Source organism: Ceratotherium simum, chromosome 13 (assembly GCF_057802395.1).
Source record: "Ceratotherium simum simum isolate JZ-2026a chromosome 13, ASM5780239v1, whole genome shotgun sequence".
In the NCBI taxonomy this organism is placed as follows: Eukaryota; Metazoa; Chordata; class Mammalia; order Perissodactyla; family Rhinocerotidae; genus Ceratotherium; species Ceratotherium simum.
Window position 1 is genome coordinate 40,612,467 of NC_141912.1, and position 16,942 is coordinate 40,629,408.

The 16,942-nt window shown below is 37.8% G+C and overlaps 1 protein-coding gene across 1 annotated transcript in view; it reads right to left on the reverse strand.

Annotated features, from left to right (window-relative positions):
* Positions 1-16,942, reverse strand: part of KIF6 (kinesin family member 6) — a 376,398-nt gene that overhangs the window by 239,234 nt on the left and 120,222 nt on the right. The window contains 1 exon segment of the mRNA XM_014782562.2: positions 14,318-14,447. Coding sequence (XP_014638048.2) covers positions 14,318-14,447 — 130 coding nt within the window.

Sequence of the window (16,942 nt, forward strand, 5' to 3'; positions counted from 1 at the left end):
AAAGTCCATCTGAAAGGTTACCTCCTCTACAAAGGCTCTCCATTTCCTTCCTCCTCCCACCTAAATTCTGAGTTTCTTCAGGGCAAGGACTATGTCTTATTCATCATTGTAAACCTAGCATAACATAACATAATAGTGTTCAAAAATATTTGTTAAATTGTTGACTCTTGCTCATTTCTAGTTTTCTGGAATCTCTGTGGCATACTCCAACCTTTCTAAAAATCTCCAAATAATTCAGACTACATCTGCAAACTCTTTAAATCTGTGGAATATAATTAAGTCTAAAAATTAGAATTATGTGAAACAGTAAGATTGACTCAAATCTCTCTACCTATCTTGGGCTTCAGTTATTCTTTGTGCCTGATTCCAGAGCTCTTAAAACCACTACCTTCTCCATCTTCAACTGTCCTTTCTCTTGCCTAGAATGTCCTCTTGCTGGTCAAGTATTGTCTAGTATTTCTTACTGGAAAAGCATGCCCTTTTCCTCCTCCAAAATAAGCCTATCCCAAATTCATTTATCTTCATGAATTCTCCTTGGACTATTCACAATTGGCATTAGCCATTATGTTCTGAAAGGACATTTAACATTTGTGCATATAGTTGATCATTAATATCCAAACTCTGGAAAAGTCCAAAGGATGGATTGTTCCAAATAGATTTTTCAATGTTCATCATTTAAAAATTATGACATCATAATGAACAACTTGTTACAGTGGTCAGTGAGGGGTGAGGGTGTGATCCATCAGGCTGCACATGAGTGTTTGGGGGCCAGCCCATTTTGTGTGGTGTGAAGAGCAATGTGGATTATAAAAGGTGACTCAGAAATGATCCTGTCAGACAACGGTGGCTTCAAACTATCTATATAGAAGGGGATTGGAGCCGCAATGTGGTTTGGGTGGTACTAGAAGCTGCTTTTGCAAAGCACTTTACAAACTATAGAATTAAATCGAGAAAACACCACATGCCCATACTGAAGGCTAAAACTCCTTCTCCTACAGCCCTTCTAGCCATTTAGTGGCACTGGCTAGGCTACCACTCTCAGAAGCTATTCCCTATGTTAAAAAATCTCAAATTTCATTGAACAAGAATCATTCTCTACAGAGCAGGAGATACAGGCGTCCCTTGGTATATGTGGGGGATTGGTTTCAGGACTTCCACAGATACCAAAACCCACAGATGCTCAAGTCCCTTATATAAAATGGCAAGGTATTTGCATATAACCTACACACATCCTCCCATATACTTTAAATCATCTCTAGATTACTTATAATACCTAATACAATGTAAATGCTATGTAAATAGTTGTTATACTGTATTGTTTAGGGAATAATGACAAGAAAAAAAAAGCCTGTACATGTTCTGTACAGACGCAGCCATCGTAGGCCTTTTGACTGGCGGTGGGTTGACTAGTATGAAGGGCTGATTTTACTCCTAAGCTGAAAGAGAAATTCGAAAAGAAATGGTATCACAAGAATTGAGTAACACTGATAAACATTTCAAAAGGCTCTCTAATCACCTTCCCCTTTGGATTCTGCAAGCAATTGGGTACAACAACCAATCCTGATGCTTTATGATTTTGTTATGCATATTCTTATCGGCAGATCAAGGATTCCCCGTAAGTGAAAACTTTCACTTTTTTTTCATTATTTCATCATGCTGTGTGTGGTATGTGTGTGTGGCCATTTTCAAGATTGAAAAATTTGATTTTGGGGGGTCAAGAGTTGATAAGTGAAATATGGTTTTTGTGTTTACATGATATACTATTATTCTTTTGTAACTGATTTTTTCTACTTTTAGTTAATCTCATATGTTTTCAATCATTTAAATGATTGATTATTGATAGTTAATACAGCCTTCAATGATTCAAATAATCTCTTTATGTTACATATAAAGTTTTCTAGGATCCTTTGAATACTTGTTTATTTCTTGCCATATCTTATAACTTATATTCCATTCTTATGCACCAAAATCTCTTTTTCAATCACTCTGCTATTTGGGATTGGAATATCTCAACAAGAATTTCAACTAAACTAAACTAAGTCAGCTGAAGAAAATCTCTCCTAGACTGAACAGGAGTGTATACTGTATGTGCTTGAGACTCTTCAAGGCAAACCAAGTAAGAATAACCACAGCTGCCGCAGGATCCAGAATTCAGCTTTCCACTCGGATTCTCGTTGGAGAACACTTTCTAACCAGATATCCTAACTGATCTTCTGTTCTGCTCATTTGCCCTACCTGAACTGAAGACTGAAAATACTAACCTCCATGTGTTTTCTAGGCTGATATCCCAGCCTTCCAGGTGAAAACTCACCCTTCACCAAGGATTACCTAACCCTCCCCCCAATGGTTCCGTGATTCCTTATCTAATTCCTTCCATGGTAAATGGGGTGAACTAGGAGGCCATCATGCACCTGGCCTCCTCTAACTCAGCCTGGAAAAGTCAGGCCTGACTAAACCTAGTGGTTTAGCACATGACCCTATAAACACCTGCCTTGGTCTTTTCTGAGGTTGTTTCAGTACATACTGCCTAGCAGCAAAATATCCCTAATTAGATAACCCTCTATTGGAATTAATGATCTTAAACTGCTCATTTTCCTTTCTGATTGTTCTCTTCATAAGATACCTGGCTTTTAGAAAAGTAATCAAGGGGCCGGTCTGATGGTGCAAGCGGTTAAGTGTGCGCGCTCCGCCGGCCGCCCGGGGTTTGCCGGTGCAGATCCCAGGCGTGCACCGACGCACCGCTTGGCAAGCCATGCTGTGGCAGTGTCCCATACAAAGTGGAGGAAGATGGCCACGGATGTTAGCCCAGGGCCAGTCTTCCTCAGCAAAAAAAAGAGAAGGATTGGCAGATGTTAGCACAGGGCTGATCCTCCTCCCCGCAACCCGCGCCCCCCAAAAAAGAAAAGTAATCAAAATCATTTTCTCTAGTTGCAGGATTTCTAGATCCTGCATATCGTCGAAGTAGTTTTGTAAAAGAGAAAAATGGACTAGGCACACCAATTTTGTTTAAAATTTAAAAGTAGGCTTTGGAGCAATCTGGAACACATAATAAGAATGTTCCAGGAATTATGATTCACCTTTCTGATAAGAATAGCTATTATGTTTTATTATATATCCCTCGTAACAAATCTGGAGTCAATTTGATGGATTTTTGATTTGCACGTCCTCAAAGATCTATTAGCTGACCTAATAATTTTAGGAAAACTGAACGTCAGAATTAGTGATGGCTCTTCTTCTGTTGGATGTCAGGATTCAGAAGATTGCTTCCTTCTGGGTCATTTCTCCAGGATTTGGCAAATCAAAGTCAAACACATTTATATAAAAATCTAAGTATGCAAAAATCGGCACATGTGGCAAATTGAGAAGGAATTTTCCTTATGTCTTTATCATTGCGATGTTCGATTATCATCCCTGTTTATCATCCTGGACCTGGAGATCATCATATTATCACCAGAGTACAGGTTTGCTCTGAACAATGGAAACTATATAACCCCAATTGTTCCCCACCCTTTTTTTTCCCCTCGACTACAAGAAGAATTATAGCTAAATTTAGTCCTCAACGGGAAGAAGTAACTCAGCCCTGTTGTCTAGCATATCCATTTTTCATCCTTTAAATTGAGTTTAACTTTTTTCTCTTTTCTCTTCCTTTTAAAATGCAGTCTGGCTTAACAATTTCCAAGTCTGACCACACACGCAACTGGAACAATAATATTATGGGGTTAAAAAGTCTAAAGATCTTCTCAAGAGTTTATAGCAGTTCGTTTAAACTGTCTGTAGGGAAAATCTTTTTTATACGTACTACATACCTCAAGATTATAGGTAAGCTGAAAATACCTTTTACTATCCTGTGTATAGACAACTAGGAACACGTAGTGACAACACACCAAGTAGAACTCATATATAGTTTTGTATAATTTTATTCTTAGGAAAGAAATGTATCCGGTCAAGCTGTGATAGTCCTCAATGCAATGTTTGAGTTCAGATATCAAGATCAGTAACAGACAGGGATTTGAGGGCAATGACACTCACAGCAGAGATGCTGAAGGCAGAACTCTGCAAGCACAGATGTCTAGTACTAGGTATATTATTTCACTCCATTTTATAGTCCAATAATATTTTGTCCACATTTTGAAGATTCCACAGTTCTCTCTACGGCCATGAAGATCTCTTGCTGTTAGAATTGGCAAGACTCCAAATGGCAAACCCAAAATATGATCAAATTACTTGTTGAAGGTTTTGGTGGCTGATAAGACCGTTGTCTCTTCCCTCCTAGCTTGAAACCAATACAAGGAATAGATACAAAAGTTAGCCTGCCAAAAAATGAAAATATTTATCAGCAAGGAATGCTAGAAGAATAGCTTCTGTGCTTAAAACTACAACCACAAATTGACTTCCCGCCCAGTTTTCCCCAAGTGTATTCCCATTTGTAAGATAAGCCAAAAGCAATCTATCTGAGTTATTATCTCAGTTTATTATAGAAATGGTTTTACTCAGTGGCTAATCCTAGGCCTCTTTGCTCTCTGATCCATTCCTTCCCTTTCCTCTAGTTTGCTTGCCATAACAGAGATGCTGAGTCCTAAAGGCAGCATCTTCCCAAGACTCCTTTTAGCTGGCATCCAACTGGGAAGACAGGAAGGGGGAGAAATACTCTGGTTTCTCCCTTCCTCATGCCCTCCAGTCCCCTGCCAGTGTCTCCTACTAGCTGAGACCTGCCCACAGATTGTAGTAGCTTCCTGTTGTTGATAATCCCTGAGATGCATCACCAACTCCTGTTTGGCTTGTCAGATTCTTCCATCACCCATGACACAAAACTACCTGCATTGATTTTCCTCTGTTCACTTTCTCCCTGAATTCACCCATTTGAAAAATAGATGAAATATACAGCACTAACATAAATATTGTCTTCTTACTAAAAAAGCCATGCTACATTTGAATTTTATGAAGGAATAATGAGTTGTTACTTTATAAAAATGACACATATTCATCAAGACAGACCAAGTTATACTGTGGTAGCAAATTAACAAATAGCACCGTAATCTCAGAGGCTTAAAATCACAAAGGTTTCTTTCTTGCTGACATTATTTGTCCAATATGGCTTAATGATGGCTCTGCTCCATATACTTGACACCAGCAAGACTGGTGGAGGTGCCGCCATCTTGTAAGGCCATCATCTCAACATAAAGATTCAGGGTTTGCCACAAGAGGGGAGGAGATTAAGGAGAACTTCATACTAGTTCTTAAAGGCTTCAACCCAAAAGTAACATGTCACTTTCACTCACACTTCATTGACTAGAGCAAGTCACATGAACTCTCTTAACTTCAAGGCAGTATGTGCTGGAAGGAATAAACTAGAAGTTTTGGTGAGCACTGGTAATCTCTACTATACTCATTATTTTCTTTTGTTTTGTGAGGAAGATCGGCCCTGAGCTAACATCTGCCAATCCTCCTCTTTTTGCTGAGGAAGACTGGCTGTGGGCTAACATCCATGCCCATCTTCCTCCACTTTATATGGGACGCTGCCACAGCATGGCCTGCCAAGCGGTGCATCAGTGCGTGCCCGGGATCCAAACTGGCGAACCCCAGGCTGCCGCAGCAGAGTGCGCACACTTAACCACTTGCGCCACCAGGCTGGCCCATATACTCATTATTTTTAAAATCCAAACAACACGAAAAGGAGCAAAGACGAATGTGAAAATCTCCCAATCAAAAATAACAATGTAAATGTTTGATAAAATTTTTTTAAACATTTCTTTATACATATAAACAAACAGAAGAGCAGAATAGAAGTACTTTTACCAAAACAAAAGCATACCACACCTAATATTGTTAATTGAAAATTATTAAATTAAACATGCATGTGGTGATGGACTATAATTAGTATTTGGGTGGTGAACATGAGAACATGATGTAATCCATGCAGAAATAGAAGTATAATGATGTACTCCTGAAATTTATACTATGTTATAAACCAATGTCACTGCAATAAACAAACAAAAAAATTTTATTTAAATTTAATAGAAAAAAAAAGAAACAAATAAAACTGAAGGAATTGGTGAGCTTAGATAAATGTTTTTCCATGGTAAGAGATTTATCTCTTTTTTCTAAAAGTACCTCTTTAAAATTAAGAAAAACTCATGGAAAACACTAAGAGACTTGGTCATTATGTTTTTTAACTATGTGCTTGACAGTATCTATTCATTTCTTGCTTTGAAATATAAGAAAATTAGCTTAATTGTAACACCACTACCTCCTCTCCTAAGTCCAAATTTTTGTTATATCTATTATTACTTTTATATTTTTGAGGTTTATAATATGTACTTTACAAAGTTGTTTAATTTTATGTCTACATTTAAATAAATTCAATGTTTCTCATCAGTCCTTTCGTAATGCTTCTCAGTTCCCGAGTTCTTTATTTTGATTTACCTGTTGGTGAGACTTCCTTATCAAGCAATTTTTAAAAAGAATCCCTGGGTTCATTTTCTCCCTGAATTCACACATGCTTAAAAATACTTGTCTGATGCTTTTGTTTGTCAAGGACAATTTGACAATTTGGCTGGGTATAAAATTATTGGAGCACAACATTCTTGCTTCAGAACTTGTTCAACTGGCTTTTGGCACTGAATGTTGCTATGGAAAAGTCTGAGAACAATTTATTTTATTTTTACTTATAATTGGCTTGCATTTTCTGATAGGATGTCCATAAAGCTCTTTCTTTAGCTTTGGAAATTAGTAACTTAAAGAGATTTTATCTTGGAGTTGAGCTCTTTCAATTTCTTCTTGGACACAGCATGTCCTTTTCATCAGCAGATTCAAGTAATTCCAAATTTCAGGAAACTTTTTTCTCTCTCTTTCTCTCTATCCATGTTTTTTCTGTTGCCTTGTTCCTTTCTTTTCTTCAGGATTTCTAATTATTTATAATTAGATATATATATAATTATTTATAATTAGGGTTCTCCTGTGTCTCTCTTTCCAGGTGTCACTTTCTTTCATGATTTTTTATATCCTTAGTTATTTTTCAGCCGCATTTCTTCCTTTTCTCCTCTTCCTCCTACTCTCCTTTCTCTTCGTCCTCTTTTTCCCTGTCCTCCTTCTCCCTCTCCTCTTCTTCTTCCTTCTTTTTTGCTTCTAATGGCATTTTCATCTCTATAATGGCTTTCTTTTTCTCTTTCATTTCTTTTCTGAGTACTTCATGTTTTCTTTTATCTTATTCTCTTGTCTTGTAATCTTTTCTTTGAGCCTCCTATACTTTTGAGCTATTTTTTTAAAACAAAAATTGCATTTAAGTAACATATATAAGATTATGAAGAACACTGACTCTATTCCCTGATGTAATCAGCCTTCAAATGTATGTTCCTTAGCCCCCACACCCCTACTCCATATATATGGAAGGTCTTCAGCTGTGTTCTTTCAGATAATTTTATCTTTGAACATGTCTATCTTTTTCCTAAAGAATAGTCTGGGGGACATGTGAGGAAATATTCAAATTAAGTTTGTGTCTTGAATACCCTTACTCTGCATCTGTTTTGTCCTTACCCTGAAGAGCATACGCTTTCCTCAATTTCCTACACTAAGAGGTCTGGGACGGTTAAAACCACTTAAGTCAAAAACTCCCTGAACCCCACTAACCAAAGGCCATCTTTCTTGGCAATGAGCCTAGACCACTGACCATAAAAATAGCCTATCTTTAAGGTTTCTTCTTTGGACTTACCTTCTATAGCGTAGAATGAATATCTGTATAATGTTGCCTACCCCCCCATACTTGCCTATGTTCTTAGATCTCATCACCCTAACCAAAAGATCATTGGATTTGCATTTGAGAATTGTGACCCTTTCTTTAAGGGGAAACTGAATCCTGCCTGAGTTTGGAGGATATATGTGTTGGCTATCAGCACGCTCCTTCACCATAATTCAAATTTCATAGTATCTGGCAGATTTTCTCTTGGTTTGAGGTTAGGACTATTTCCTTATTTCACTGAAGATGGCTTTTTTCCCTCTATTTTTCATTTTTTGTTGCTATTGCTGGTAAATTTCAATAAGAGGGAGTAGAGTAAAAATTACTTTCTTCTGCTACGTTTAATCAGAAATGAGAATTTTAAAGATCAGAAGAAACGCTGGAGCTAAATTTTTACAGCCAAAAAGACTGCGTTTCTCTAATTATGTATATGGAGTATGTACATTTTAACAGTCTAATAATGGCTGCATCATACCACTTCACTTATTTTAATAAATGTTTTAGACTCAAAACTCATGGTTCATATAATACCACTAATCAGGTGAGATGAGAGCAGAATGAAAACTGTTATAATACAGAATCACTATTTTTTAAAAATTGTATATTTATAATATATCAAATATAAGAGAGAGAAATGCTTGGCATATATTAAGTGCTCAAAATTTAAGTTTCCTTCCTTCTATACCTAGTAATATATATACAATAGATAAGAGATGAGGTTAGAATTGTCAACACATCTTTTGCTAAGGCTTCCAGCTGCCTACGGGACCTAATAATAAAAGAATGCTATTGTAATAAGAGCTGGGCTAAAATGTATTTTGCTCTTCCCAGGCTCACACATCTTGGAATAAACTTGCTAAATTATATACAACTAATATATCTTTCAAACAAAAATCTGTGAGGATGTGTTAGTCAGTGTCCCTTTAATGGTGAATCCTTGTTTCCCATACACACCACACAAGGAGATCAAGGCTTAGAGTGTTGTTAACAAACACAATCACACAGTAAAGCTGTTCTTTCCTTCCTGTGCTACTCTCACATTATTAGACAACACGCCCCATGACAGTTGTTCCAATAACTGGCACAAACCTACTAACTCCACTGTCTCCCTACTGTCTTTGCATGTCCACAAGGTCACACAACTCACTCCAACATTTTGATAATCTCCAAAGTCTGAGAGCTTACAAAACACATCAGCACAACTCAGATAAATCTACTATGTTTTTTATTTCAAGCAAAGAATCAGGTAGAAAGACCTCTAATAGCTCCTGGGAAAATAATTTATAAATCCCATAAACACTGTTGGTAGGCTAATGGAAAGTAACCTCTTCCAAAAGGTCTGGAGTATCACAAGTTAAATTACAAAATGTCAAAGTCATCTGTGATGTACTCTGTACTCACCACAGGCACAAGGTACATAAAACTACTTTTGGTTCTGGGCCTGAGATTGCAGGTCTTATCTCCTGAAATCACCAGGTTTTCCTCTCCCCATCAATTCAACAAAACAATTAACTAATGACTGGTCAACTAGTTGCCAGGTGCTGAGAAAATAGAGTTGAACAGGACCACAGTCTTGTCTTTAAACAGTTGCTAGCTGAGAACTGTAAGGTCTTTCCAAATGTCGTTTAATTTAATTCTTACTAGAACCCTAGTAAGAAGGTAGGTATTATTATGCCAATTGTACAGGTTAGAAAGTGCAGTTCAGACAGGTTAAGTGACTTGCCCAAGGACATACACCTGGCAAGGGGTAGAGCCAGGAGTAGAACAGGAGGTCATCTCCAAAGCTCATGCTCTTCATCACTACCTGGCAGGAATGTGTAGTGATGGTGAAGAAGCCACGGAATGGACATTAACACTGACAGGAGGAATCCACCTGATGGTTCACTCGGGAAAGGAAACCAGGTGGGAAGAAAGCAAGCCACCTACCAATGGAACCCTGGACCTTCCCAATGTTGGCACAGAGGGTTCTTTTCTCACCAAAGATCCCCTTCAAGCAGTTTCATAGCAAACGTTGTATGGTAGACACAGCATATTCTTGCTCCTGAATTCACCAAGGTCAAGAGCTATACCAGGCACCAATCATATAAGAAATTATACCCTATGAATTTTGGACACTGCATTAGCTTGCTAGGGCTGCCATAACAAAGCACAACAAACTGGGTGGCTTAACAACAGAAATTTACTGTCTCACAGTTCTGAAGGCTAGAAGTTCAAAATGGAGATGTTGGCAGGGTTGGTTCTTCCTTGTGAGGGCTGTGAGAAAAGAATCTGTTCCAGGCCTCTCTGCTTGGCTTGTAGATGACCGTTTCCATGTTCACATTGTATTCTCTGTATATGTGTCTGTCTCCAAATTTCCCCATTTTATAAGGACACCAAGCATAGTGGATTAGGGCCCACCCTAATGACCTCATGTTAACCGGATTACCTCTGTAAAGACCCTCTCTATCAAAGGTCAAATTCTGAGGTACTTGGGGTTAAGATTTCAACATAAGAATGGGGAGGGGGCACAATTTAATTCATAACAGACACTACTGTGAAGTTTTGGTAGAAAGGACCCCTGATACTATTCTCTTCTCCAAATTGGCTTGTAAAAAAGGCTCATGTTAGATTAATGATTCACTTTGAGCAACATTATGACTCCTTAAAATGAATATTTAAATGACACTCAACAATGGAGGCTACTTCTAGCGGGAGGATTCAAATGAACCCTGAATTTGTTAATAGTTCAAGATTCAGGCAAAAACCCCATGCTCCAGAAACCTCTGCTAAGATCTACTCCAACCTGATGATGACCATCCCAGGCCAAATGGGAATGATGGGGTGGAGGCGACTGGGCATCAAATTTCACTTTAAAGCAACAAAACACTTTCTAATAAGTAGAATTATTCATCATGAGCTATTGCATTTCTAAGCATGGCAACCAAAGCAGAAACCATAAAATAAAAAGATTGATTTGACTATATTAAAAAAAAAAACCAAAATTTATAAAATGGGGACTGTTTTTGCTAAATATATGACAAAGGCAAAAAGTTATGATCTGTAATGCTCATTCATTCAATAATTATTTACTCAGCACCTACTATTTATCAGGTCTGTTTCTAGGTGTGGCAGAGGTGAACCAGACCAAGTCTCAGCCCTCGCAGACTCAACAAATCAACTAGACCTACCCCAACACTTCAAGAGAAAAACAAATAGAAGACATAAACAAAACCAGAAATGCAAATGGTAAATAAAGATATAAAAGAATTTGGTAATAAAAAATGCAAATTACAACAAGATTTTCTCATCTCCCAAATTGGCAGAACTTTCCGATTTTGTGGTGTTGGTATGGATACGGATACCACCCAGGATATGGACCTGCTCAGTACTTCTCTGGGAGGGGGTTTCAACCAGCTTCTTAATAGTAAAACCCTAACTGCCCCCAAGTTTAGCCTGAGCACTTTTAAAATGTTAAAATGCATATTCCTGGGCTCCACTGTAGAGATTCTGAATCCAGGGATCAGAAATGGGATCAGAGAAACTGTATCCTTTGACTATCACAGGGTATTCTAATGAAAGTTACCCTCAGGCCATACTTGGGGACAGAGTGCTCTAGAACATGGTTGGGGCTTTGCAAATGGCCCAGCAATGGGACTATGCTGGGCCTGACAACCAAATGCAGAATGTCTTATTCAATTAGATTTGATTATTTGACAGAAATATTTCAAAGATAAGACAAAAAAGTATCAAGTCATACTTGCTACTGGTGGGCCTTGAGACTGGGTCACACACAGTTCAGCTTTGACAATATTTATTCTCTTTGGCACAGCAATTCAGCTTTTTAAAAAATCTGCCCTAAGGACGTAATCAAGTTTTACTTAAAACACTGGTAGGATTACAGAAATTATTTAAGAGTTCTGAATAAATAAGAAGAGGACGAAGCTACTCCTAATAACTTTTCCTTAAAACGCTGGCTATGGGGAGAGAACATGAAAGGAAAGACCACTCCCATTTGGTGTCCTACATATTCAGACTTTGTTTTGCAAATGTTTTCTGGTTACCACGGCGACTTCTGGATTTCTCTGTGTAAATGGGAAATTGGGAACTTCATTTTTTTAAAAAAATGGTTAGTATGTTCTTTTTATCCTGGTAAGCTCATTCTGTGCTGACAAATTACATTCTGACAGCTAGGCTGTAATCTAAAACATGCTTTTTTAAAGACTCTGAATAATAAAGTATTTCCAGGGATTGACAGTAATTCTTCATTTATATTTTTATATATTTGCTTTCAATGAATTTAAGAGATAAACTGAAGTGCTAAATACTTGCCATACTTTTAAAATAATTCAGAAATGTATCCTCACTTGAAAGATTTGACATATGTCAATTTGATTATCGTACTCGTGAATTGTGGTATAAGGAAAGAACATAAGCCCTGAATCAGTCAGACTTGGCTCTGCCATCTACTAGTTGTGTGACCTTGGACAAGTAGTCTAACTCTTTGAGCCTCAGTTTCCTTCTATAAAATAAGAATCAGAAATAATATCTACATATATAAAGCGTCTACAACAATGCCAAGTCTATCCAGTAGGTTCTTGATATAACACGGTAGCTATTATGACCAAAGAAAAAATAAAGCACAGAAACATCCAAAACCTATTAGATTTGCTTTAAAAGAAACCAGGCTTCACCCAGGAATAAAGAAAGAAATTAAATAACCCACAACCAGTATTATTAGACATGGACTTCTTCAGGATTCAGCTGTTTATGGTACTATTATTAGATACTCATCAGTCAGTAATGGGAAAAGACTGTTGGAATTTTGTAAGGTGGTAGAACATGACACATAAGCTTGCTCAAAGGAAGTTTAAGGTCCTCAAAACTTTACAAACAATAGTTTGAAAAGATGCAGTATAGCTAAAGTTAATGCATAACTTTGAAATAGCAAATGGCCAAGCTTTTAAGCTGATAGAAATGATGGTGAACCAGGGCAAGGAGCCCCCCATAACCCATTCAAGATGAGGGAATGTAATTGTGAGGACAAGGCCTAGACTTTTCTGGGGATGAGTCCCCTCTGGAGGAAGGATAGCACTGAGGCAGGAACAGGGTTCTCCACTTGTTTTCCAATAGCATTTGTGGACCTACCTTTTATCTTTTTCATATTCCAGTGGTGGGCAGGACCCATCTATATTCTGTATCTCTTGGTTTGCTGTTTATTAAACTGTATATGAAGGAGGAGGATTTTTAGTGGGGGCTGCTAATCCTTCATCATTATACTCCCTGATTCTTAATCTGCCTTTATTCCTTAATCTTTAATTATTGTGACAAATAAGAGCATCATGGATGACCACACTGGCAAAATGTTGAAGCAAAACACAAATGCAAAACATTGTAAAGCAAAACAAGATATTCTGAAATTGAAAACTATGTAAACCTTTCTTTAAATGAAAATAATAATTTAAGGGTCCTCAAATCCATATTATATACGGGACATATACTATAGCTAATGTGGCACATAAGCTCAACCTATGTAAGTTAGTCTATTGAAAAGTATTGATGCAGAACTAGTAAAAAAACAACAACAAAACTAAAGGCCCAACAAAATAACAGATGTCAACATCATGCTCTCACTATCTGAACTTGGTTTTAATTCATCTATCTTATATGTAAGGTGGTGCATTCCAGAGGGTGGAAAAGGGGCAGAAAAACGGTCACTTGATGGAGACTTTCTCAGATTACTAGCCCTCCCAGTTTACTATCCTCACCTACTATTTGTTATCAGAGACAAAATAAAATACAGGACTCTGGGAGCATGGTTTAAAAAGGCAAGTGGCAGTGATAACAGTGTGCTGTTCCTTTGGGGAACTGTTCCCACACCACCACCACCACCACTACTCCATTCCTTTCACTGCAGCGTCGTTGGGTGAGAACTTTGTGACCCTCCATCTCCAATCAGTAACTGGTTGAGGTTAGGGCCCCTGACCAAGCTGGGTCAATCCTGGCCCTTGCCTAGGGTTCCCAGGTAAAATACCAGCCCCCAGTTAGGTTTGAATGTCAGATTAACAACAAATAGTTTTTAGTATAAGTATATCCCAAATATTGCACTGAGACATAATTATACTACACACCATGGCATTGTCCCCAGATCTGCCAACAGTAGCTGCAAATGCACAGAGCACTTCGTATGTTGCCTGCGTTGTTCTAAATGCTTTCTAAATATTAATTCACTAAATATGTGAAAATATATGGATATGGAAACATATGCCAATATATGGATTTAAGTTAGGAAGAATGAACTGCATATTTTTAAATTTCAAAAATTATGCAAAAATTCCTATAATTAAGATGTTTGAGGAGTTGTCAATTGATTAGCTGCAAACCAATTTGTATAAAATTGAAAACTATAAAAATTAAAGGAATCTAGATTTCAGTCCCTGCTCATTAACTAGCTAGATGACCTTGGGAAAGTCTCCTCAATTCTCTGGATCTAGGTTTTCTTCTCTGTAACATGAAGCGGGGAGGAGATTATTTTTTAGGTCGTTGCTGCCCTAAAAATTCTATTATATCTTACAATATGGAAAAACAGCTTGCAGAGAAGTTTATTACCTCTGCAATCATTCTGTTGGTGTCTCCTAAGAAAAGCAGATTCAGAGCTTCTTCCTCGGTGGTTGCCTGATGAAGAGACAGGTTTTTCAGGTGAATGTTCTGATCGGGGTCCTCTAATATTGTCACTTTCCTAGGGAAATGGGAAGCAACAAAAACAAGGGACTTTGAGAATGAAAAGAACTTGAAGTCTTTCTTACATGTTTATTTTTCAAAATCTGTACAGTATGACGTCTTGAACTTATAAAATCAAATAATACACAAAACACCAGACAGTACTGGATTAGCATCAAACACGGACATTCCCTTGACAGCCCTATCCAATAGCTTTGTGGCTGAAAGGTATATTACAAGCTCCTGCTTAAAGCCATCTGTCTTTGTAATCATCAGATCACTAAATCATCTTAAAACGCATACTCTTACTGAATTAAAAATGCAAATATATAACCTTCTACTTTTATATCAGGAAACTTGGCCATACCGTTTTTTTCTGTGTCATAATTCAGTTTCTTACATGTGTGATGCACTAATTCTTCTCCTTCTGCTTTTTCCCTTTTGTTCAATTTCATATCACTTTCAATTTATACGACATTTCAAACTGGTTAGCTCATCAATTTAAACATGATGAAAATCGAGGCATCTGTCATCCCTCGAGGAGTTATTCCCTTGTCTAGTTTTCAGTACCAAGGTGAGTAAAAAAATTCTCAAGTCTATAATAAAGTTTTAGCTTGTCATTATTATTTTTATGACCATCAAATGTGTTTCTTGATCCTTTTTCTTTTACAAAATACCTTTCCTTCCCATTACATCCTTAAAATCAGAGCCTTCGGTCTGGAATTATGTTCACCTATTACATCTGCCTTAATGGGCATACTGGTGCCAACACCATTTCCTCCCAGGTGAGTCCTAACCCTGTTTCCAGAGTTGGCTTGTCAATACTCTCCTTAAAGCCCTTTTAGGACTTTCTGTAACTGAACACGATTTGGCCAAACTCCTCACACTCTGCTTCAAAGGCCTACAGATTCCAGGGATAAAGTTATTAGAGAGAACACCCTTCTGCCTCTTGAGTTTTGCCTTCCTGACTTTCTTAAGAATTGTGAAGGAAAGGGAATCTTATAATTCACGAGTATTGCCAAAGAGTATCTCCAGGTGTCTGCACTTGTTTAAAACATTTGGCACTAATGAGAGTAAGTAAAGGTTGGCATCATCTAGCACTGCTTCTTCTTTCAAACTGTAACTAGCAAATGGACATGGGTCACTTGCCTATTTATAAAAACACATTTAGAATATATCAAAAGTGAAGACTTTGCAAATACCATAATTTTTCATCTTTCCCTTTTGTAAGGAGGTTATCTGGACTTTCATATGTAATTTGTGGGCACTTAAAATACTAATTGCGGGAAGAAAATGTAGCTCTACCAGCACATCTGTGACCAATATGTCACTAATAATGTACTCCGTTGCCAAGTTTTGGACTCTTTTTGTCTCTTCAACAATACTAAGATGGAAAAGGATCTCTTCCTTTAATGAAACCAAGTGTATTTTATTTATTTTTAAACAAGACTCATAAGTGAGCTTATTAAAAATGCTTAAGAGTTCAAAAATGCTTGGAAAATATGAAGGCATTTTTAATGGAAATGGATAAATTGTGTTTTATTTTTAGGAACCCCCTTTATTCCTTAAACTTTATTTCTACCCTGATCCTTCTGAAGTGCTCGAGAATGCGTGACTATATTCAATCCCTAGGGACATAGAAGTCGGAATTCTTCCTAAATCCACAGATTCTGGGGCTTACAGGTGAAAGAAGTTAGGTAATGTTGGAAGGAAGATAAAAGCAAGAAATACGTGATGAGACAGTACATTAAAAGTGGGAAAAGGAGAGAGTTCTGTCGTTTTCACTGTGAAGATAAAAACAAATTCTCCACGTCTGAGGCAAAGTCACCTGTGAAAAAGTCACCAATGTCACTTGGTCGTAAGACCAAGTCAGATACTATATATCCTGTGCAAGTTCAGAAAAGAGAGGAGTCGGGTAGCAGGAAACGACTGAGAGAGCAGGATGCTCACACTCATTGGGCACCAAAACTACGCCAGGCACCTGCGTCGTTTCGTTTTGTCCACTTGCTCTTCCCTGGCGGCACACAGGAACAACCTGCGGAACCCACAAAACCAAACGCTGGCGCCTGGCCCCATCCTAAGAGATTCTGATTTGATTGTTCTGGGGTGTGGTCTGGGTATCAGAATTTGTTTCAGCTCCAGGCGGTTCTAGTGTGCAGCCAAGGTTGAGGGCCACTGACTTCATCTTTAATAACCTTCCAGGTAGACATAAGGGGAGGAGGTTTCTGGTTTCTTTATCTTTGCTTTCTACCCAGCTCCACCCCATGCCCAAAGGGGAAAGCTACTCATCACCTTGGTTGTAGCTGAAGTCACTCTTGAGCCACATCTACTAATAGGCAAGGTCACTGTGAATTTTAAAAAGCCTGTCCTTCATGGGGAGTTTCTTTTCTACCTCCTTGCCCATGCAGCTGATGGGTAAACTAAGCCACCCATTAACCACAATAACTAAAGCTCAACTGGGGATTATAAATCTACCTGTACATCCATAGGGTTTACGTCATTATTGAACCAAAA